The sequence below is a fragment of the Equus caballus genome, chromosome 8 (genome assembly GCF_041296265.1).
Source record: "Equus caballus isolate H_3958 breed thoroughbred chromosome 8, TB-T2T, whole genome shotgun sequence".
Classification (NCBI taxonomy): domain Eukaryota; kingdom Metazoa; phylum Chordata; class Mammalia; order Perissodactyla; family Equidae; genus Equus; species Equus caballus.
In genome coordinates this window covers 79,547,558-79,572,928 of record NC_091691.1, presented here as the reverse complement: position 1 = coordinate 79,572,928, position 25,371 = coordinate 79,547,558, and the positions used below count along the sequence as shown (strand labels likewise).

The 25,371-nt window shown below is 38.1% G+C and overlaps 1 protein-coding gene across 1 annotated transcript in view; it reads right to left on the bottom strand.

Annotated features, from left to right (window-relative positions):
• The window catches only part of DCC (DCC netrin 1 receptor), a 1,092,740-nt gene that overhangs the window by 329,110 nt on the left and 738,259 nt on the right, over positions 1 to 25,371 (bottom strand). Inside the window, exon 8 of the mRNA XM_023647823.2 lies at positions 2,170 to 2,326. Within this exon, the coding sequence (XP_023503591.1) occupies positions 2,170 to 2,326 (157 nt within the window). The remainder of the gene's footprint in view (positions 1 to 2,169; positions 2,327 to 25,371) is intronic.

Below are 25,371 nucleotides of genomic sequence, written 5' to 3'. Positions count from 1 at the left end.
CACATCGCAGAAATCTCTGCCTCCCAACAGTTGTACACTTCAGACTGACGATATATAAGAGGAGGTTTAGTATGGAAGGAAAGACATGGAACTCTGAACTCAGCCAAGTCAATAGACAGGCACTTTATAAAAATCCTAGTTGTCCTATCAAAATTCTCATCAACTGAAGAATGTGATGACACTCGCTGCCTATGTGAGAGGCTCAGGCAGGTTTGTGGGTACATTTGTAAATAGGCGTTCTTCTCTACAGAATCTTAGGATTTGGCAACATAGTGTTTCTCTGAAGCAAACTGAACTTTCACAAGTGGATCTCCTTGAAGATATTTAATTGGCAATATAGAAATCCCAAAAGTTAATGAGGAGAAGAGAAACTTACAAAATGCCTAAGGAATAGCATGGAAAGGTCCGTTAAGAGAGTATCCTAGCTTTCTGATCCCTTCTAAGTGAGATGGTTACAGAGTGGTTTGATACTTTAATCTTAAATAAAATTTTCTAAACATTAAACGTGCTCATATTTAAATACACCTGTTCAAATGTAGTTAATGATGTATAATAATGATACCAATCTTATGGGCATTTGATAAATACTACAAAATTCCACTTCAAACAATATGGCAAACTAGATACCATATGAAAAACCCTTCTGTTATAGCACACCTAAAATTCAGAGTAAATTATTCAAAATCTCTTTTATTTTCTAAAATTTCTGTATTCATGAGTGTGCTGGCAGCAAAGTAAGAGAAATAGCCTAGTAAGAAAGCAGACCTGTGGAGCTGATGTTTGCCTGAGGGTATTTACCCATCAAAAGAGGTCTGAAGCTAGGACTTTTAGAAACCAATAGAAGAGAAATGGAAGCAAAAGCGTGCAGGTGAAGTATAAGGTCTGATTAGAGAACATTGCATACAGTCAAGATCCTGAAAGGACAACCCTCGATGAGTGAACTAGAAATTCAAATCAGCCTCATAAGAGAACTGGTGAATGAATATACATGCCACTAAGTCTTAGCTTAGTGGAAACAACAAGAACAATCTCTCTGAGAATTCCTTACCACAAGTCGGCATTTACTCATTTGAGTTGATGTGTTAAAAGTGGCAGGAAAACAAATGTTACCAAATGGAATGGACTTTCTGATAACCAATAAAATATCAGTATGAGACCTGTATGAACAAAATAAACCTTAAAAATTTTGTTTAACCTGGTCTCATTTTGGGAAAGCAAATCTTCCCGTGAGAATGGACTTTAAAACTTGGCCTCAGATAAATTTCTAAAGACTAGTGTTAACAAGAATTACCCGAACATACGAGGAAACAAGCCACTATGAGAAAGAGTGAGCAGGAACAGATCACTGAATCAGACTTACAATGACTGCAGACATCAGAAAGATCAAATATGGAATACAAAATAAGTAAGTTTAATAAATTTAAAGAAATAAGCAGAAGTATTAAACAGTTTATTCTTATAAAAGAAATTGGAATTTATCCAATATCTGCCTTAGTCTTAGAAGGAAGCTTCGTCTTAAAATCAGTGAAACATTTTAAGGGGAAAATGTGGGAAAACAACAACAGTAGATTGACTCTTTGTACCACACACATAGAGATCATTTTTGCCTAATCAACAATAGTAACAACAACTTTTACCAAATATTAGACACTTTGCCATGACCTTTATATATGAAACCTAATTTCACCCTAACAAAAATCTTGCAAGGTAAGTATTATTATTTCCTCTTTATTAAATAATAAAGTGAGGCTCAGAGAAGTTATATAGTTTCCTTGAGATCACATGATGTCAACGACAGAGTTGTGACTGCAACCTAGCCAGCCACAGTGTTTCTTTCATAGCCTGTCCTATCAGTAAATAGACTAATTCTGTTCTGTGCATCACCTTGAAAATCAAGGAAATAAAAAAACTGATATCATGTATCCACATGCTTGTCTTTTTTCAAGGAAGTTTTCTACAAATGATTTAATTTGATTCTCTAAACAATCCTGCTTTAAAAACCCACACAGGCATTGGAGATATATCTCCATTTAGTCAAAAGTGCAGAACACAGAGGAAAGATTTCACAGGGTCTCCAAACTCCCTGCTCAAGGTCTCCTTTCATCATTACCCCACAGCAAACATTTAAAGAGACAGTGGATGAAGCTGACTTTTATTGGTAGCACCCACCTGTTGTCACCTTCTCTGGAGAAAAAGACTGTGAAGGTTTGAATGTTCCCTTTTGCTTCTGCAGGTGGGCGCCAGCTGAGACGGACGAATCGACTGGAAACCAAGACAGGGACCACATCTCTGGGAGCAGAAGGGAGGACACTGGAGCTTGGGATAGCTAAGGAGGAAGGAGAGGAGGCCGTCAGAGGAGTGGGTGCCACGGGTGGGAAATGCGCAGGAAGGCAGAGGGAACCATTAGTAAACGTAGAATGGTACATTCACCAAAGTTCTAAAGAAATGAAGAAAACCAAAGGAAAGCAAAGATATAGTAAATGGAATCAAAGGTATAATAGAATTTCTTGTGGTGTATAAAACTGTGGCTAATTAATAACATATTTGATTCTACTGCACATTTGTCCAGTTTCTATTATTCATGGGATCCATGACACTAAGAAAAAAATGTTCTGTTTAGGCCTGGAACAGGGAAACATAGCCGTGGACTTACATGTATTGATAAATGCCTCAGGTAATCACGTATTATTAAAAACCTGATTCCACTCAGAGCCTGTTTACACCCTTTTAGATACAATTTGAAGTAGCTTATTTAAGTCTTTAGACCACAGAAAATTTAAAAGCAGGATATTTAAGTTGATGAGAGCTAACAAAAAGTAGAAATAATTCTCATGGACTACCTGCTAGTAAAAGAAATGACAGAAACGCCACAAGACATAAAGATAGATAATTGCAGCATGCTTATAAAGTATCATTATATATATATATATATATTTTTTTTTTTTTTTTTGAGGAAGATGCTAGCCCTGAGCTAACTGCTGCCAATCCTCCTCTTTTTGCTGAGGAAGACTGGCCCTGGGCTAACATTCATGCCCATCTTCCTCTACTTTATATGTGGGACACCTACCACAGCGTGGTGTGCCAAGCGGTGCCGTGTCGGCACCCGAGATCCAAACTGGCGAACCCTGGGCCACTGAAGCAGAATGTGCACACTTAACCGCTGCACCACTGGCCGGCCCCAGTATCATTATATCTATAAAAACTTTAGCCACTGTTATTCATAGGAATAACTGAGTCATTCACAATTGGAAATCTGGTTTTTTAATATTTGGGGCATTTATAATCTGTAATAGAAGTTTTTTATTGAATGTGTGCATGTGTAAATTCATAATTCATCTTTGCTGGATATCTTCATTTTCTTCTTATTTGTTCAAGTCCCCAAGTCTAGGGAACATGTGTTCCATCTTGATAGGTGATTTCCAGCCCCAAATCACAAGTACCCATTTGCCTATGTTTAATCTTCAAACTAGCTTTTGTAGGCCATTTTCTCTAGTTCTTATCAAAGTTAGTCTCCGTTCTTGCATTCACTTTCTCGGGGGCTGACTGAGTCAGTATTCGGTCTGTGAACTAAACTCCTGTTAGCTGCAAAATCCACTTTGGGGGAGGTGCTGCTGTTCCATTTCCCAATGGTTCCGGAAACACTATCAATTTACAATACATGCCAGTTATACAGAGAAAGAGGTTCCAGAGAACTGCAGAAAGCTTTCAAGGTTATTTCTGGCTCCATAGAGTCTTAGCTGCCTTTTTCATAGATAAAATTTCCCCTTGTTTTCTTGATCAGCACAGGACTTTAAATAAATGGAAGACTGGCAGCAAGTGAGTCAATCTTTTGGAGTAGTGAAGGGAGGGGGAAAGATGGATGCCTGGATATGTAGCATCTCTGTCAAAAATATGGGTGATATTAAGCCTCTTGACAAAAACCTTTACTCCCACAAACCATCTAGAGCTCAAGCTGGCACACCGATGTGGATTTATCCTCTCCCTCCCCGCTCACTGCCCACTCGGCCTACGTCCCCTCCTAGGCTGTTTAACTCAGTTGTGTCTACCCAACTGTACTGTCCTCTCAACTCTACAGCTCAGAAACCCGAAGTGCATCCCGATTTCCTGAATCTTCCCTCAGTGCCTCCTTCTAGAAATCCCCCTTCTGGACATCTGGTAAATCTACTCTACGTCCACGCCACACACAGATCCACACCATCATTCTCTCTCATCAGAACTGCTACAATTGTCTTCCAGCTCCCCTGCTTTCTTTCCACTCACCTCCTTCCAATGTGTTCTCTGTATAGAATTGAGAATAAGCTTATGAAAAGTCACATCTGGTCATATCACTTTACTGTTTATTTGTCCTCAGTGTCTACCCTTTGCCTCAGGGAAACTCCAAAATTCTCAATCTGCCTGCTGGCCTGGCTCCTGTTTATCACTTTTCTTGGTTTGTCTTCCTCCACAAAGAGGCCTTAAGAAAAGGATTTAAGTGCCAATACTTTATTTGGAAGGTGATGCAAGGAAGTACCTGTGGGGAGCTGGGGAGGGAGGCAGCAGGGAGTTATCTGGCAGTTACCACTGTGGGAAATGGAAGGGCAACTCCACTAGGGACTCTGGGAGTCAGTGCGGCACAAGCTCTGATTCATCCATCCCTGAGGGAAGTGAGTTGGGGTATTTATCTACCACCCTTTTGCCATTGATTGAAGGTGATTCCAAGGGCATTAACCTTCCTGCATAACAGCCTAGTGTGTTCCTGTTGCAGAAAAATAATCTTTGGGCAGAGGCTTGTAGGTGCCCATGGTAAGTGGCATTCATTAGTTTTCCTTGTCCAGCCACTATTCACAGAGCACATACCCTGAGCCGGCCCTTCTTCTAGGTGTAGGGGAGAGCGTGGTGAATAACAGATGAGACCATTGCCTGCATGGAGCTCATACAGAGACTCCTTGGCTTTTTTTTTTTTGAGGAAGATTAGTCCTGAGCTGACTACTGCCAATCCTCCTCTTTTTGCTAAGGAAGCCTGGCCCTCAGCTAACATCTGTGCCCATCTTCCTCTACTTTATACGTGGGACGCCTACCACAGCATGGCTTTTGCCAAGTGGTGCCATGTCAGCACCCAGGATCTGAACCAGTGAACCCCGGGCCCCCGAGACGCCGAACATACGAACTTAATGGCTATGCCACCAGGCCGGCCCCTCCTTGGCTTTTTGGCTTACCCTGAACATGCTGTCTCCATGCTGAACCACTTGCAATTCCCTGGGGCCTCCACACAGGCGGCTCCCTCTATTTCAGAAGCTCATCCCATTCACTTAACTCCTACTTTCCTCTTGACTTCGTTTAGGCTCTGTTTCCTCTGGAAAGACTGACCCAAAGTAATTGCAAAATATCTAAGAGACAATACTTAATATCTATAATGTAAAAAGAATGTCTAAAAATCAATACAATTGTGAAGAATTTTGTTATAAAATAGGGTTCAACCTGACAAATAAAAGAAATGTGCATTCAAATGAAATCTAAAAAAAGTCTGTCAGAATAATGTCTATTTAAAAAAAATCTGTTAGAGTTGCAAGACTTTAAAGAATGTTAGTCTGTAGTGTGGGCCATGGTGTGGCACTTGCTTACGCTGTCAGATGAAATTTACAACAGGACAATCTTTTTAAAAGTCAGTTTGGCAAAATCCTTTAAAATGAAAAATATTCATAGCCTTTGACCAAACGTTCTCATGTCTATAACTTTATTGTTTAAAAAATAAATACCCCCTTTATCAAGGCATCAATGTGAAATCATAGCTAGCGCATTTTCTCAAAAGGTGCTACCAATATATCTTACAGTTTTAAAGAAAGTAGGATCCTTACTAGATATTTTTATAAAAAATTTTTTTAAAACAAAACGTGATCAATGATGACTTGGAAAAATCTTTCTGAGAATTTTCAAGAAGTTAGAAAAATAGCTTTGCAAAGAACAGGAGAGAAATTTTCAAATTCTTTTTCCCCAAGAGTACCTCACTTATAGATAATATCATGTCAAAAATGAGCTGGTTTCTCCACCCATTCAGGGGCTGCCAAGAAGGAGAGCAATGGCAGTCTGCAAATGAATGCTTTTCTCTCCAAGCTTCTGGAAATGTCTTCTCACAGACTAGTCTAGACTTGGATGGCATAGATAAAGCTCAGAACAGAATTAATCATGGACTCTTTACCACAACTTAAACTGTTGTTATATGAAAAGGAAGGGACATGTTTTTAACAAAGGAATGCCTTCTTACTTTATACAGGGGAATTAATTTTGTTCTTACTAATCCTCCACGCTTTCTATCAACAGTAACTTGTCTTCACATAAGGTCTCAATAAGGAACCAATCAGGACTTCTTTCCTTTGCTCTTGGAGGCCTAATCTCCAGTCTGGCCCTAATCTCCCTGGCCCATTACTGTTGCTATGGTTACAGCTTCTTTATCTGTTGTCATGGAGAAGAGGCGAATTTGCCACACTATAACATAGTCTTTTTTTTAAGAATCTCTTTTTAAAAAATTTATCATAGCATAATTCAGGAAAAGGAGATGGTTTCTGAAGATAACGTAAATCCAAAGAATAGTTTTGAAACCAAAAACAAATAATAATAACAATAACATTTTTATGATGTCATTGCAATAGCCTTGGTAACAATTACGCTATTGGGTTAATTTTTCTATAAAGCCACATTCCCTTTAGACACCAGAGACATTTTTTTCTGTCGGGTTTTTACTATATAGAGTTTACAGACATTAATTTTTTTCTGAGCTTATTAACAGTCCCTAACCTCCATTCCCTATGAAGAATATAAAAGATGATGATATATTCATAAGAACAAAAATATTTAATTTGCAATATAGGCTTATTTTTCTGTCACTCCCCCAGTTGTTAACTAAAATACTATAAACGTAGACACCAGATCAACCAGATGCTTTATTTGTTACACCTCCTATTAGCTTGCAGATTTAATAAAAATAAAATATAAATAGATAATGTTAGTGAAATGATAGGAACATTTAATTGTCCTAAAGGCAAACATCTATTTTTTCTTTTGAAATTTTTTCTTGTTGTTATTCCCCTGACACCAAACTCTAGCTTTTGATTATCTAAATGGAGAAGGAGATAAAATTTAAATTTTGGTTTAAAGGTTTTATAGTTCACAAAGTAATTTCACAAAGCTTACCAAAAAGCAACTTGGCTGCGTATCTTTGAAAATTACAAAGAATAATATTTTTTTCTAAAGTTTCATGTTATTTTCAAAGTTCAAAGAATTATAGCCTTTGAGCTAGTGCATGTAAAATTAAGAAATGTAGATTTTTAAAAAATAGTGAGTTGAAGCCATTTTTCACTTTAAATTAACATGAGATTGAAGTTAATGAATTCTACAATATCTCATTAAATCTGTCGTTACATAAAAGAATTTATTGGGTTAGTATCTAACAACGAATAACCAAGATATATTGAATATGTATCAAGTTCCTACAGTTATGTTTGAAGTAAAGAATTATTAATTTTTAAAATACAGATTTTGCCCTGAGAGAATAGGAAATTAACTTGAAGACATAACGTATATACATGTAAGACGATTACAAAGTTTGAGACAGTCTCTTACTTACAAATGAATTCCATCCTAAATTTTTGGTAGAGTGATTGTTTAGAAATCAGAACACATTTTCTCACTAAACCACTTCTATTCTGTTCCCAGAAACCTATTTAATCATTTTACAAACTATCGTGATAATAATGCCATGGAATTGAATCATACATGTATGAATTTTATTTGGTAAAATCAATTTATGTATTCAATAATTAATGCATCCAATATTCATGGAGTAATGGATTACTATGTGTTAGGCACTGTGTGAAGGCCTGTTTGAATCCATTTTCCAATTCGAGGGAGGAGAGCCAGCTCCGTAATTCTCCTTGCCCTGGCTTCACCCTTAAAGACCTATCTCGTCCCACCGCCAACATTGCTTCTCCCATCCCAGCTCTACTTTCTCAGTTGTCTTGGGCAAGGGTAAGCCTGAGACAGAATCCAGTGGAAGGTCTCTGGGGATGGAGAGCTAGGCTTGAGGAGTTGTCAAAGGCTTTTGTTGCAGACCTGGTTCCTTGCTACCTCTCAGCTCTCCACACTGAACTTACTCGATTCCATGAAGACCTCATGCTTTCACCTCTGCTACATTCATTCATGTGCTGCAACCTGAGCTGGAACACCTCCCTCCACCTGCTTTACTGCTCTGACCTGGGCTTCTCCTTCAGATTTCAGCTGAGGTGGCACCTCACTCATCCCCGTCGTCTAGGCACCTCTATTTTGGGCTCTCACAGGACCAGGATAAGTGTCCCCTCAGGAGACTTCCTACACTGCACTGTAAAGTCTAGTCAGATTTGTATCCTACACCAAATTATATGCTCTGTAAGAGTAGGGACCTAGTCTGAACTGTTCATCACTTTAATCCCCAAATCCAGCACAGTGCATTTAGTCACATCCTAGCCAGCCAAGACGTTCTTTCCGCGTTAGCTAAATGAAGGCTTTGCAAAATTGTTTAATTATAATGTTTAGACTTTGACTAGAAATTTCACTTTCAGAACCATCCAAAATGGGTATTTGAAAGTAGGTACTAAGAGGTGACTGAGCTATTACTGGAAGCTGCTTATGTTAATAATTATTACTCTGCTAATAAATTACAAAATAGATTGAAAAACTGAACTCCGAGGAAGGTTCCAAAGGAATGTAGGTTTGGGGTGAGAATATTTCGTTTTGGACCAAATGGAGAGGGGAAAATATTCCTGAAATCCAACGATGTGCCAAACAATGTAGAAGGTGTGTTCACATAGGAATCCTTCCTAAGAGAAATGATGCTTTCATTAAGAAGCAGAAAGGAAGCCTGGCAAGTTGGTTTGGGCTACCTGTGCATCAGAGGAGGACTTAGGGATCTGTTATAGGAAGTCTGATTCTGATCCCAGGACCACACATCAAAGAGAATTGCCAGGCCAAGGCTGTATGCCAAGCAGGACTACCTATGCCACACAAAGAGATACGATGAAGAACAAATTCTGGGGAGTGCTATCGTATCAGCAGAGATAACTATACCTCTCAGAGTTTCAGGTCTTTTCAGGTAAAATGAGAAAAATAATATCTGGTAAACTGGTCAACCAACACATGTGAATGAAGGTTTTGGTACCCTAATCTGTACATTGTATGTATGTAAAATCACACATTACATGATTTTAATGATTTAATTATTTATGCTTTATTTGTTTAGGAAAGTGCCTTTTAAAGAGTTTGTCCAAGATGGAGCAAGGACCACAGGCAGCTTGAGGAGGTGGCTAATCCCTCATTTATGTAATCAAATGTATTTGACTAGAAAATTGTAATTAAATAGAAGGGATATGGGATCCCTGCTCTGATGCTCTGTGACATGTGACTTGGAAAGTTTTTTAGCTTCTCGGAGCCTACTTTCCACGTTTAAAAACTGATGTAAAATATTTGACATACAGGGTTAAGCGATGATGAGGAATGGATTTTGAAGGCTGCTCACAGTACCTTGAGTATGATTCATATTTAGTCAATGTTTGCTATTACTTACTTGTCTTTAGATCCAAGGAGCAGAAAGTCTGTTTCTGCTGGCCCAGTTTCATGATGTCTGGTAGGAAATCTAGGAACGCTACTGGAAAAGCTTTGGGAAGAATTTGGGCTAAAACTGATAGATAAAGTAAGTTGGGGACAAAGTGCTTCCTCTATGCAAGGACAGGACTTGGTCACCTCAATATCTCTATTTCCTTTATCATGTTACAGAGAAAAATTCATCCTTTGCTTTCCCTTTTTTATCATCCCACATATCTGCTCCTACAACAATTTGCTTCATTTCAGGTCTCTTTTCTTTCTCTGTATTTTCTTGCTAATAATTGTACTCTTTCTATCTGTCACTATTCCAAGGCTTTATGAGGCCAACTTTAATCTTCTCTCCCATCAATGTGTCTTCCTGGCATCTTTCACCAACTGCAGGAGAGCTTGCTTCTACTCAACCCCCAGCTCCCTTTGTTTCCATCCTTTCCCTTGAGTTTATGTCATTGAATTCCTAGTCATTGTTTATCCTTTCTCCATGCCCAGGGACCTCAAACGTGCCATTTTAATCATTCCCCTGTCACCAGAGCTTCCTCTAGGGATAAAGACTTGACGGACTGTGACATCTCTCCTTCCATCACTCATGTGCCTTTATCATCCTTCACTTCATCCTAGCCATATGGTGCTTTGTCCCGGGCTGCCACACAGTCCTCATCTCCAGCCATGAAGAACATCTAAAGAACACATGCACTGCTGAGACAAATCAGCATGGCAGGCTTTAAGAAGCAGTGCTTTTCCATACAATTTCCTTCGGTAATAAGACACTGCTAAAGCAAAATAGCTGACAAGCTGCGTTGTTAAAAACAAAAAAAGAATTGAGTCAATGCTAGAGAGTCTTAATTCTTTTCGTGGAAGTAACTGAATTTTTCCAGTAAGAAACTCAAGTAAAGGTAAGTTGAAGACAGTACAAATTAAGTAAGAAGAGCTAAAGTCTTTAGTTACTCTCTTTAATACTATGGGTATTTTTAAGAACTCCTTTTACTGTTTCAGTACACTAAGAGACAAAAAGAAAGGAGCTCCAATCACATTTGATAGCTCAGTGAGTCCTACTAATGGCAAACTTCTAACTCTGCCTGTGGATTTAAAGTAAATTTTAAAATTATTTATTCAAGGGTATGGTATAAGTGTAGCTGTGGGGATGCTCATTGCCAGGATGGGCTAAATTCAACGTTCTGAAATGGCTCTGAGAATGAGGGTTTCAGAATGACAGGCTCACCAAACTCTATGTTCTCAAGGGACAGGAGAATGGGGATGTGAGGAGGCACCAGAGGCTGGGAGTGCACTGACAGGGTACAGAGGGTTATTAAGCATTTGTGTGTGGTATATTTGGTTCTAACTCCTACTTACTCATCCTTGAATTCTATAACCACTAAAATAAATTAAAGGGAAATAAAAATAAAAAGGATAAAAGAAGACATAAAACTAAGATAAATTATTACTTATTCCAATTAAATTTATACAAGTAGAGCCTTGTATCACTGCTATGAAGTCACTGCAAAGCACCAGGGGCCATACAATGTGTATGAAAAGCGTTTACTCAGATCTCTATTTCTCTCTGAGCTTGTCCTTCTAGGCCTATATACACGTGAGAGCAAGAGAGAGAGAGAGGCAGAGACAGAGAGCCAGAGACTGACCAATTCTATTCTAGTCCCATTCTGGGAAGTAAGATGGTGAGCATGGAGCACTTGCAACCACAGCTGAGTAATCATTCATGTAAGCTCATCCTTTTTCTTTTTTAATGTACTGCAGGGAGGAAAATGATAGTAAAGGTATAAACCATAAAAGAGGCTTATTGTCCTGAACCTAGCACTCATACTTCAAATCCATTAAGTAGGCAAACAAAAAGAACAACTACCAGAGATGGTTGATTAGTAATAAAACCACATTATCTAATCATAAATTGTGGCTATGCATCAAATGTTTGTATTCTCTTGGTTTCTCTAAATAGAACAATATTAATTCCTACAGAAAGGATGGATCTTTTTAAAAGTCTTGTTTGATTTTTTCTTTTTTCGTGAGGAAGAGTAGCCCTGAGCTAACATCTGTGCCAATATTCCTCTGTTTTGTATGTGGGATGCCACCACAGCATGGCTTGATGAGCACTGTGTAGGTCCGTGCTGGGGATCTGAACCCATGAACGCTGGACAGCCGAAGAGAAGTGTGCGAACTTAAGCACTATGCCACTGGGTCACCCCTGTTTGATTTTTAAAAAATAATCATTAAATGTGTTGATTTACCTAAAGACTCACATCGATTTGAATTATGGTTAGTAAATTTATCAAATAATTCAAAATATAACATAGGGCATGTGAAATTCTGAAATATAGGATACAGGGGTTCATCTACCATAATAAATGTATCTATTTTAAGTTTATTCCTGGTTGTTATCATAGCTAAAGCAAAATAAATGCTTGGCCTGTATTCACAGGTTCATCATCATCAAGCAAGAACTGTGATGGATAACATTTTTTTCTGGAGAAAAGTGAAAAGGATGCAATTAGGAGACAAACTATATTCTCTTTCAGTTAGCAGCTGGGCAAACGTCTTCTGTAGGTTAATCTCTAAGGTCACTACTATTAAGGTTCTATCATGTTAGGAAGCAACAAGATATTCCATCTCTTTCTCTTTTATCTCTTCTTTTTTCTACTTATTTCTTTCTCTCTTTTTTTTCCCGTTTTTTTTTGAAGTCAATCCATCCACAATTGAGATGGAATTGGAACCTAATGACAGCCTCACTATCCAGTTCAGGGGTGCTAGCTGGCTTTAAAGATAACATGATACAGAAAAAAAGTTGGAATCAGGAGTCTAAAACAATAGAATTCTGTGCCAGGTTCACTACTGATCACATAACCTTATTATCATGCCTACTATCCCTGAATCTTTTCTATTGTCAAAACATTGTATGAACATCCCTATTCTTCAACATGACCATGAAGACACAAAATACAGCAGATGATGCTCATTAAGTACTTTGAGTTCAGTTAAAGACAGAGTCAAAATATAGAGGAAAACAAATGGCATTAGCCCCGTCTTGACTGTTTTACTATCTTCATAAACATGAGCATTTTTTTATATTAAGCAAAAATATAGATTGTCCTTGCTTAAGAAGGCTCAATAACGTTAGGATGGATATTCACGCTAGAAATATCTATAAATTTCTACTATCTATTTATAAATGATGCCATCAAATGATGGGCATCTCTGACATCAGTGAGTGCGCAAGGGCTTGCTGGGTTCAGGCAGGCTCTATCACTTACTCTCTGCGTCCTAGATGAGGAACTTAAAATTTCTGGGAACTATTGAAAAAGTATCAGAAAGAACAATGGGCCAGAATATAGTGCCTAAAATTAAATATAAGAAAATATGAAAATTGCTCAAGAAAAACAGATGAATATACGATGCTATTGAAGTGGGGAGGCAGTTCTAAAACATGACAAAAACAGAACCAATGAAGAAAAATGTTGATAAATATGACTGTATTGAAACTAAAATTTCTGTATGAAAAAGCATAATAAATGAGATTGAAACATGAACGACAAACTGTGACAACAGTTTTAGTAATATTACAAAAGATTAACTTTCTTAATATGCAAACAGTTGTCACAAATCAATTAAACTAACCCGGAAAAGAAGGTAGGAAGTAAGAAAGGCAGAGTTAAAAAAGATGGGAAAGTAATATCAGTATGTGCAACTTTCATTTCAATATATTTGAAAATTCCTATTGTTATCTCTTCCTCAGAGTAATTATTTATTCCACCAAAAAAAATTGTTTCCTTGCAATGGATGTCAACATAAAAATACAAAAGTCCTGTGGCTTTCATCTTCAAGAATGCAAACATTTGTTAGGCTTCAAATAAGAAGGAAACAATCCTTCTCACACCTTTGGTTTCTAAAGCAAAGAGTAAATGATATGCTATGCTCACAAGAAAACATTTTGACAGAAGAAAAAAATTACCTGTGCAGAGTTCAGAGCTCAATGCCACACTTATGGAAATATTTTTAAATTACTAAGATGTAATTTGGGATTCTGTAGCTATTCTGTAAGAAGCTTGAAGATATGGTTACGAAAGGTAACTCACTCTGGCCTCTGGGTCCCTCCCTACTATGGTTATGCTTGGACTGTGATCACAATATGATATTTAAATACATTCACTAGGGATGACCAGACGATAAAACAAACAAACAAAAAAACCAAGATGTATTGGAGGAGATATCTTCTGTCCTCTCTGCTGCCCAGCTGTGTCATAACCCAAGCATGTAAATTGTCTCCTCTGGGGTCTAATTCTGTTGGGTACAGATAAGGGATGGGAAATCTGGGGACTATAGGGGTTTTCTTGTTGAACTTTCTCTGAGCGATCATCCTGTGTTCTCAAAGGAGGAGGCACTCCTCCACAGGCCACAGCACATGAGTATATTTCCTTGTACAACTATCTAGGCATCTATTCGAGAATTAACAGAGAATGTGGTATAATCATACTAGATCTTAGTCATAGAGCTGATTGCAGCCATTAGAAAAGGAGGTAGAGAGGCTTGAAAGTGGGTTAGACTTAGTAACTTGCTTCAGGACAGTCAAGGTCAGGAAAAACAAGAAAAGATAGAAACCATGAAAGAAAAAGGAGACTGGGGAGCCATAACTAAATGAGAAGTTGTAAACTAGATTGTGTCCTGAGACAGAAAAGCGATATTAGTAAAAATAACTAGTGAAATCCAAATAAAGTCCAGTGTTTAGTTCATAGTAATGTACCAATGTTGGTTTCTTAGTTTTGACAAACACAACATGGTAATCGGAGATGTTTAACAGTGAGGAAAACTTGGTGAAGAGTATACAGGAGCTCTGTAACTTCTTTGCAACTTCTCTGTAAGTCTGAATTATTCCACAATATATAAAAATAACTTAGAAAAGAGAGGAAGAGCTGTGGCTTTTGTTATAGTTGACATGCAACCCTAATGCTCTTAGCACTTGTCTTTTTTAAAGAGCTAAGAGTAGACTCCGTGAAGACACATGATAAAGGGGTGTTTATCTGTTAGGATTGCACCTTTTCATTCTGAGTGAAGAATTAGGGGGAAAAAAAAAAGGAACAAGAACAGTGTTAAGTTTTAGGATTCTTGTGTGGTCATAGGTAACATCTATCAGCCAGTGAGAAAAGATTAATTCTGGAGGGTGACAGGAATGTGCACCACCAAGACTTCCAAACACAGACCCAAGAGACCAAGCATTCAGACTGCAGCCATCCATCTGGGAAGTGTCATCCCACCCATGATTCATGCTGATGCTTTTGTAGCACCTGGCGCCAGTCTAGCTGTGTGTCCACTTGGTATTTCATCCTGGGGAGTAATGCATTGGATTCCAACTAGATTCTTGTTTCATTCTATTTTTCAACCTATGTAGCAGCTAATAGCTAGTAAAATTAAAGGTGACAGGATGGAAAGAGTTTTGCTCAAGTTGGCATGATGAATTCCCAGAGAGCACGGATCTAGCTAATTACCAGGTTTTCCTGTCACGGGAAGAGAGGCTAAGGTAAGGAGTTCGACATGTACAGCACAGTAGGTTTTACAGCATATGATCATATCTTTGGTGGCCTGGTGTTCTGTGTGTTTCCCTGAGAAAGACTGGAAATGCTATCAAGGATGGTTAGAAAAAGAAAAGTAATAATAACCAGGGCAATAAAATACAGAATTAAGGGTGGGAAGTTTCGCTTGTTGTAAATGCATAACTACGAAGAGGAGTGAGAGGGGAAGGAATGGGTAGACCAATTTGCTGAGGGAGGTCTAGAAAACAGTAAAATTTACTGAAGGGAACATTTACAGACCAATGACTCAGATGAAAGGATTGAATAACCAAAAGAATCCGTAAAATCCATGTATTTAGTATAAGCTCCAAAAACATATATATCACAGATGATGCTATTCCAGGGTAAGAAGATCACAGATCACTAAAATCTAGAATGAACTACCAGATAATTTAATATGCCCTCTAAATATGGCAATTTATGATTCCAGCAAATCTGTAAAACCCATTTTGTTTAGCAATTTCAATTTCCTTCTCCTCCAAGACTGTTTCTCATCTCTGACTATTAGGAGTTACAATAAATAATTTTGAATTTCACTTCACACTTACTCTCATCTACCCTCTGCTTCATGCATCTCAGCTCAGAAACATGGCCCAGTTTTCATTTGTTCATCTTTGGTTTTTTTGAGAATATCTATCTACTCATACTCTCATTCTATTACTTTCCCATTCCTTGTATTTGAATCATTTCACTATTTTTGGCCCGTCAAAAAACAGGAAATATGTCACGATGCACTTTCATGATAATTTTGTCTCTAAAATAACCTCATTGAATGGAAGCTGAAGTAAACTCAATATTCAATGAGTCTGGCAGATTTTCCTCTCATGGAGGTTTCATCAGGGACCATGTGGTATAAGCATTTGACTGGCCCTTATGATATCAATTGCAAAATTTAGAGATGTGTATTACAAATCTCATAACTTATCTTAATCACTTATTAGAGAGCTTCCTGTGCCATTTTCACTCTGAATTTATTAACTGCTATGAATTATATTTACAACTCGTGTTAAAACAACCACTTCTAAATTTGGAGTAGATCCTTGGGGTGTAGGATACTGGGATTTGTTGAATAAATCATTGGCCACATTTCATATCCTTCTTGGTTTTATACATTTCAATGAAATTCCCATCTCAGGTCTTGTCTTTCCAATCTTAAAACAATAACCCCACACCGCTCCATCACCACACACTGACATTTTCTTCCTCCTTTTCTCTTAGCATGTATTTGTCTTATATGAAAATCCATTCCCCTTTCTTGATTATATTAGTTTCCCTTATTGAATATATCTACCTCTGTCTCTTTTTTTCAGCAAATTGAATGGCTCACAGTTTTTAAAATATAAAAATGCCATTATTTTTTATAATAATGTAATGAAAACTCATGTACCAAATCCTTTCTATTCACTTCAGTTTTTTATTTATCTCTTTACATTCTAGTATATTGGGGAAATATTTAAGATGAAGGCACCTTCAACATTACCCCTCCCCATTCTTAATTCTGCTTCTCAGTTTCCTTTGATAAAAATGCCACCCATACAGAAATGTCATGCAAAAATATGGCAAGATAATTTCTGTGAAAGAATTCATTTTCACCTGCACCAAATTAATCTGGGTTGCTACTGAGCCATGCAGATGAAAACTTACTTAATTTGGATTTCAGCATATGTTTTTCTAATTATATTTTAAAACTGAGCAAATCTGTTTCACCCAGATTAGAATGGTTTTATATATAGAAAGCTTCTTTGAACAATCTGGAAGGAATAAAAAGACAAAAAACCTTTTATTCATCTGAATTATGGTTTGTCTTCTTAGACTAAAGCTTCCTTAAAACAAGGTACATATCTGATTCATACATCCGTCCATTCATTCATCTATTCATCTGATTTTTTTTCTTTCTTTTTTTGAGGAAGATTAGCCCTAAGCAAACATCTGCCACCAATCCTCCTCTCTTTTGCTGAAGAAGACTGGCCCTGCGCTAACATCCGTAACTATCCTCCTCTACTTCCTATGTGGTACAGCTGCCACAGCATGGCGTGCCAAGCAGTGCATAGGTCTGAACCCGGGATCAGAACTGGTGAACCCTGGTCTGCCAAAGTGGAACATGTGAACTTAACCGATGCACCGCTGGGCCGGCCCCTATTCATCTGATTTTTTATTCATTCAGAATATTTTTGCTGAACATCTTCCACTTATCAGGCCCTGTTCTAGGTGATGGGAATGCAGTAAACAAGATAACCCCCTGCCATCTTGGAACTCATATCCTTTATGTGTATCCTCCTTGGCGACTGATTCAATATGTTAAAAAGCAGAAACTCTACTGGTCACAGAATGGAGAGATTAGGCATTATTTAATGTGTTTTTTGACCTCAAGAAAAAAGGCAAGTCTCATCTGAGAGTGAAAGATAGTGCAGGACAGTGGTGAAGTATATATTCCAGAGCCAAATTATTTCTGCCACATGCTAGGGGTATCCTCACACAAGTTGCTTCACCTCTCTGTGCCTCAGGTTCCTCACCTACACAATGTAGATGATCGTAGCTCTACCTAACCCCTCAGACTGTCTTGAGTGAAAATTTATGACTCGTACAAGAACGCCTGACTCATAGGAAATACACTATAATCATCTGTTAAAGAAGGGAGATGTTCAAGAGAAAACAAAACAATAACTAGGAATTAGACCATAAGATAGCACTTACTATTTCCCATTTCACCAATGCGCTACATGGGGCAAAGACTTTAATCTTCTTTTGCTCCTGTTTCTTCATTTTAAAGAGAAATATAATAACATAAGCTCCCACTGCCTCTTTCACTTGGGTCAAGTGAGTCCAAACGACTTCCTGATCCCAGGAGAAAGTTGCATAGTTAGAATAGCACACTCTGGTGCTTTTTGCCCCATGAGTTGCCCCAGGGGGAAGGTTTAAGATGGAAAAAGACACAAACATTGGACAGCAATGGTTTATTTTGATGAAGAATTGTATCATCACTGTTTTTGAATGATTCCCATGTATCTGGTATTGTGCCGATCAGTCTATGCACATTAAGTGGCTTCTACTGTAATTTTACATAATGAGAGACTTGGGGTTGTTTAGAAACGCACCCAAGGTCGCTGATAAAGTGGCAGAGAAGGTCTGCAAACCCTAGCTCTTGACTGCAATACTACCATACACAGTATGTGGAAGCACAGAGAATATGGAAAACAGCTTCTACTGACACCAGCTGTAGCTGCCTTCCTGGTGTTCGAAAATGAATATTAAGTGCTGAGTGTTGTGTACTTGCCACGAAAAAAATATATTAGATAGAAAAAAAGAGCTAAAGTTATTAAAAGTCATATTTCTCAGGTTGAAGTTATTGATGCATTTGCAGTATTTAGTGGTTTGTCAGAGTTGCAACCTTATTTTGCTGTAAACCCACAGGCATATCGTTAGTGTCATCTTTGAAATATTCACTAATTCAATGACAGAATTGTAAATTCTCTTCAGTCTGCAAGGTATAGAGCCACCTGTTATTTTGAAGACCTAAACAACATGTATTTAGTACATGATAAAATTAAGAAAGCTACCACTGTATGAATCGCAGATGCTAATTTGCTGGCATAAATGTAGAATGATATATTGTACAATCCTGGCAATTATGTCAGAAATCAGTCAAGAGTAATTCATTAACACTTTTTCTTCAGAAGAAAAGGAGGAAGCTGACATCTGTAACTAATATTATGATCTATGTTATTTTATATTATGTTTTTGATTTTACAAACAGTAGGCAACCATAGGATAATTGAATAGCTAATTTTTAAAATACTCAGGTTTTTTATTCAGCCAGCATTCAAGAACGTAGATTCATTTTGCAAATTATAGGTTTTATTTTAATGATGAGGAGGAAGGAAATCGACAACTTTAGAGAGGCACGTTAACTCCTTCAGGGCCTGATGCAACCTGTACAGATGTGCCTGATTCTGCACGATAGGCATGCTCCTGAGATTTTGTATAAAAACCAAACCAATATAAATTAAGCCAAATTTAAACTGTATTAATAATTCTGTTATTTAAAATCAAATCACACTCTGCCTAAATTGTTTTGAAATATATGTTTATAAATTTACTTAAAGATATATTATATATTTATTGAAGTATATTATTAGAGAATTACTTATTTCAGGGTCCTCTACAAAACAACTGTGGTAGATGGATCCTAAGGTGACCCAAGTGACCTAACGTGACCGTACTTCCTCTGAGTGCGGTTGACCTTCTGGTCAATAGAATAAGGCAAAATTGATGAGACAAGAACTCCCTTCATTCTCATGGTTAGGTAACATCTTATAAAGCTCTGTCTTAGCAGACTGAAAGGAGAGCTTCTCCAGCAAGCCTTGAATAAATGAGGTGCCATGTTGTTAACTGCGTGTGGAATGGGCCACACGACAGGGAACTGTGAGCAGCCTCTATGATCTGAGGTTGGCCATCGGGTAACGGCCAGTAAGAAAATGAGGACCTCCATCCTACAGCCACAGGCAGATAAATTTTGCTAACAACCTAGGAGCTTGGAAGTGGGTCATTCCCCAGTCATGCCTCTGACAAGACCTTACCCTGATCAACATCTGGATTGCACCCCGGTGAGATGCTGAAGCAGAGAACTCAACAAAGTAACCCATGGACACTGAGAGATAATAAATCTTATGTTAGGTAGCTAAGTTTGTGGTAATTTGTTATACAGCAGTAAAAAACGAATATAGCAACCTATCACATAGGTCAATATGAGAAACTTCCAAAAGGTCAGTGATTGTTCTCCTCTTCCTAGGAAAATAAGAATTAGCCCACTGGAGAAAATCTCAATTGTCTTCAGAATTGCCCTTTGGACCCTGAACATTCAACACATATCATGGATATTATCAATTCAATTCCTCCTAAGAGTATATTTTGAGCAATATGAATTTTCATTCATAGGCACAAATGATTTAATATTATTAGAGACACAGTAAATCTGTGGTAATTGTCCAAATTGTGTTTAAATTATGAGGTATAGATCATCTCATGTTTTTTAAAACAAGTTTATTGAGATATAATTTCTGTAGTTATCTCTCCTGCCACCTCCAGTTCCTGGCAACCTGTAACTGGCTTTCTATCTACAGATTCAGTTTGCGTTTTCTAGAATTTCATCAAGTGGACCCAGGTGCACATATTCTTTTGTGTCTGGCTTCTTTCACTCGGTATAATGTGGATCCTCTAATTTTTTTCACCATGTTGTGAAACTGAAAAAGCAGTACCATTAAAACTCAATATCCTAGAAATCCCTCTTTTGGTATGACTACAACTTATATCATGGCAATGAGGTGTGCTGTTTCTTCTCTGCTCACACAAACGTGCCTATGAATATATTATAGAAAGTTTACTTTTTATGGGCATATGATAGACATCATATCTAGTGCTTATATATATATTTTACAACCATAGATATTTCAGTTTCTGTTTGGCTCAAAATGAACAAATCACTGATCATGTATGTAGGGGAAAAAATCAATTGAAAATACAGTCATGACAACTGCTTACATTTATGCAATGAATGACTCAGTAATTAACTGACATCGTATACTAGAAAAATCAATAAGAAAAATGACCATGCATAGCCTTTCTATTTCATCAACAGAGGTTGCTTGCTCTGCCTCTGTCTTAGCATCAGCCCAGCCTGAGCTGCCGAGCTTGGGTGACACCTGTCATAATCAATTAGTCAAGTAGAAAAATGATGTAAAAACATTACTTGTAGATTGAGAGCAATTCAATCACCCACAAATGTTCCCTTAGGAAATGAAAGTCTGTTATTCCATTCAGCCATCTTTGAATTGCTGAACACTATTTTCTTCTCCCATTCATGCAAACTAAAAGACATAAATAAATGCAAAAGACTTGGGAACATTTTGGGGAGCAAAGAAAGACAGAAAACTTTGGCCAGCTAAAAGCGGCCCTCAGTCCTAGTTGGCAGTAGTCTGAATTGTAACCACATCAGAAGAGGAAGAATGGATTAAAAATTACCGGTGACACTCACAAAAAATGATTCCTACCACCCTAGAGAATTTTATCCAGACTTGAGATGAGAGATGTAAAAATCAAAATGTCACATTTCATTGTCTTTTCTTCATAGAATAAACATGATTTTTAGCTGACATTCTTGCCCAACAATCCTTAGTCCACAAATCCCAATGAAAATGCATTTGTATGATGCATCCTGTCTCCCCAAATTCTTATTTCCTCTTACCCCCACCTCCATCTCATGAGCTTAAGGTTGCCAAGTTACATCATCTTTGGGAGGAGGGTCTTTGCTTACCCAGCCTGTTCCCCAAATTCCCCACTACCACTGAAGTTCAGCTCTAGAAACTCAGAAAATGGCATAGTTTTTGCTTGAATCATCCCAATATACTCAGAAGCAGAGGTTCAGGGAACATGCCTGGTGAGCAGAGACTTGGAGAATCCATTACACAAACGTGTCCTCAGTAAGCAACAACAAATGAATGAGAGTTTCTGGCAATAATGGGTTCCTGCGTTGTTTCCCTTGTCAGAAATGATGCCTAACCACAGAACCACTAACAACCTGGTACTAATGCCCCAGAGGGACTCGGAAGAGTGACAACAGTGACAATACTGGCATGAAGGAGTGAGAATCGTCTGCCAGGGAATGGGGAAATAGAATTTCCAGTTTTGCCTCTGATGTTTGCAAACGTCCCCTGCATTTGCTGATGGAGAATGTCACTGTCACTTCTGTAAGTCCCACCTCTAACCAGAGTCAGAAACCGGGTTCAATATGTCTTTTCTTTGAAATCTCTAGGTACAAGTAAATGCACAAAGTAAATCACTAGAAGGAAATAACTCTCTGACAAATGTCAAAAAAGTAATTCCTTTTAACCACAGTCTTCCGACCCTAGAGTCAAATTCTGAACTAAGAGATAAGCCATTCATTGGGCCCTTAGGTTTTGACCTACCAACAGGCTGAAGGATATGCAGATTTATGCATTAAAAACACGTCATTCAAGGTAGCTCTGAGGTTCTCTGTATCTTAATGACCTGAAAATAAATCTTACTCATATTTAAGAACAGTGTGAAGCTCTAGTAACGTGGCATTCTTGAAACGCGTATATATTATTTATATATGTTTATACATTCAGATTGAGAGTGTAATTCACAAGCACACAGGGTCCAAAATCTTATTTCTACTCAGCATATAAATGCTACTTCATTATTATTCAGCTAAATCAAGCTTAGATTATATAAAACTATAATTAAAGTAGAAAAGCCACCACTAAATGACTATAATTAAGTGTATGTCCCGCTTTATTAGGATTGACTATCCATAAAGATATTTAATACACCTTTGCCTTGTCAACACATATGCTGATGTTCTAGCAAACCTGCAGTACAGCAAACTGTCATTCACTGCAGACACATCTTTAAAATGCAGACACTCTTAAAGAGAGAGGCAGTGTCAACTTGTCCCTTTGCACAGTTATGAGTGACTGGCTGATAATAAATAATTTTATACAGCTCACATATCCCACCCTGCCTGACCCCATTAACCTAGTTGGTATTCTATAAAAGTGGGCTTTTGCTCTCTCACAACATTCATGGCCTTTCCTCTCAACCATTCTTTTCATCCCAAATCACATTCATTCCTGATTCCAGCATCTGAACAGTGAATTTTATTCATCCTTGTATGACCTCCCCCGGGTCTTCATAACTGGCATTGTGGCTTCATCCCTGGCTCTGACTCTTGGCTTTATCCAGACCTCTCTTAAATGAGTAGTTTCCTGTCTGAGCATTTTTGGAGACTCAGAGACAAGTCTTTCGCGGCGGTGGCTCTCAAACCAACGAGCGCTTCTGTTCACTGTTTTCAGTGAGGAAGAAGACAGTGGAGTGGAGCTTCAGCTAAAGCACGAGGAATTGCTTTCTCTTTCTTCTCTGCTACAATCTGTATAACATCTGTGTGGCCTATGAAAGTGGGGATGACCTTAGTGAGTGGTGGCTTCTCAAAAAGAGAATCTCAGAGAAGGAATAATGTCCCCAGGGAAGGAGTAAGCCACATGTGTACAATTCCAGGAAAGTGTCTCCAAACAGAAGGAGTGAACAGTCTGTTACCCACAGGACTCAGCCTAACCCTGAGGACTCATTGCTGATTCTTGCAGAAAGGGCTCTCAGCAAAAGAGAAGGAAAACAACTAAAATGTGCTTGGATTTTCCACTAAAATCTCAGGTATACTGTGAATTTACAGCATTCGCATTAAATTCAGTCACACTTGTGTGGGCGGCTTTAAATCTGGAATGGCTTTGAGGTCCCTTGCGGGTCTTCCTAGGAGCTTCCCGGGCATCAACAAGACTGGTGGAGTCAGCTGCACTTTGACACAGGCTCTGTCGAATCCGGTGGCTGACATCACAGCAGAAGCCAATGGAGAGAACAGGAAAGTGATAAATGCTTAGTGTAACTAAGAGGACTATTAAATGCACACAAATAACATGGAAATTTAGAGGAAGGAAGTCAGTACTTCTTTCACAATTGGTGAGTACTGTACCTTTTTTAGCCTTTGGCAAAATAAGCTCTAAGTAGATTCTCACTCACTGTTTGATTATTCTGCTTCACGTTGTTCTGGGTAAATACCTGATTTGGTCAATGCTAGTACTGGGATGACCCAGTATGGGCCAGGCACTCATGGCTTGTGAACATCTCTACAGTTTTGCCCCAGATCCATTAAAGGAAATGACGTATCACATAAAGAATTTGACTATGGTGTAGCCTTCAGAGTTATGTAATTATGGGTTCTTCCTCATAAATCAGTTCAGGACTCAGGAATTAATGCCCCTATTTTCAGAAGAGGAACCGTGGAGTGACAAGCTTATATTAGAAGTGAGTTCATAATAAACAGCTGCACCACACCTGTTCTGTGCTTCAGGTCCTGACACCTCTCTCTTCTGCTCTTCAAATCCTGCCACATGTCTGCTCAAGCAATGAGACACTGCTGCTATCAATAACAAACTAAATTGCCTTCGACAGCCTAAATGAGCAAGATACATATTGGGATAAAGCAGCTTTGACTTTTATAATGTTGTCTCTAGAGCAACCTATCTGAAAAGGAAGAATGATAGGAAGACTAAGAGGAAAGAGAAGGACTAAAATGTTGAACATCATCCCTACCTACATCTCGCTGGATGGAATATGAAAGTCTGTTAGCTTCAGCAGTGTGCTGGAGCAAGCGAGCTTGCACCAACTCAGGACAGCTAATTGCATTCAACTATTCCCAAGTCACAATTTAGTAGCCTCAAGTTGGGGCTTGAAATTAGCCATGGTGAGAATATTCACACCATAGAAACTGGCTAATGCTACAAATCATGGAGGTTTTCCTTAACATCACATCACTGGTTAGACTTCCCTCCACTTTGTATTCTTCCAGACATTTATTTATTCAAAAAGAATACAAAAATTGAATATAACATTGTCTCCATCTGCCAAGGTCTTCAAATTTGGCAGTTTGTGATCATGCTGCCAAAGATGATCATATAAGTACATAAATAGAGCAATAAGATATACTTTCACTGTAAAAGCATCTAAAAAAATGATCTACTAGACAATGATAAACTGCATGACTCTCTATCTCAGCCAAAATATAAGGTAGCTACTAAAAAGAAAAAAAAAAAGGAAAAGAAGAAAAAAGAACTCAGAGACAATGATATCAAGTTTTCTAAGTTGTTTTATAGGCTACAAAATTTAGATCACCCATTTTGATTTATGCTGATTTATTTTTAAGACCAATGGCAAATTCTGCATCTCCTATGCAGACCCCATTTTCCATCTACCAATGACCTTCTCTGTCTCTTCTGAGCAAGGGTAGTACTACTGTCTGTATTACTTACTCAGCGCTCAGTGTCTATTCCTTTATGACATCTCTTTATTTGAATATGCCTCTACACCAAACTAATCTCTTTTGAAATCACGGGTGTGCTCATATTTCTTGATAGCCTACACAGTGACTAGTATGTCATAGGATCTTGATTGTACATGTTGATTGATGCATGGGGAAATTTTCGCTCTGATCATACACATCAACAACCACACAGCCAGATCATCAAAGTGTCATTTCAGCATATCCTGCTGTTGCTGCCTCCTGTAACGTCAATAATTTGCCAGCTTTTAACCCCCCTGTTGTTTCCAATATGCTTAATTTCTA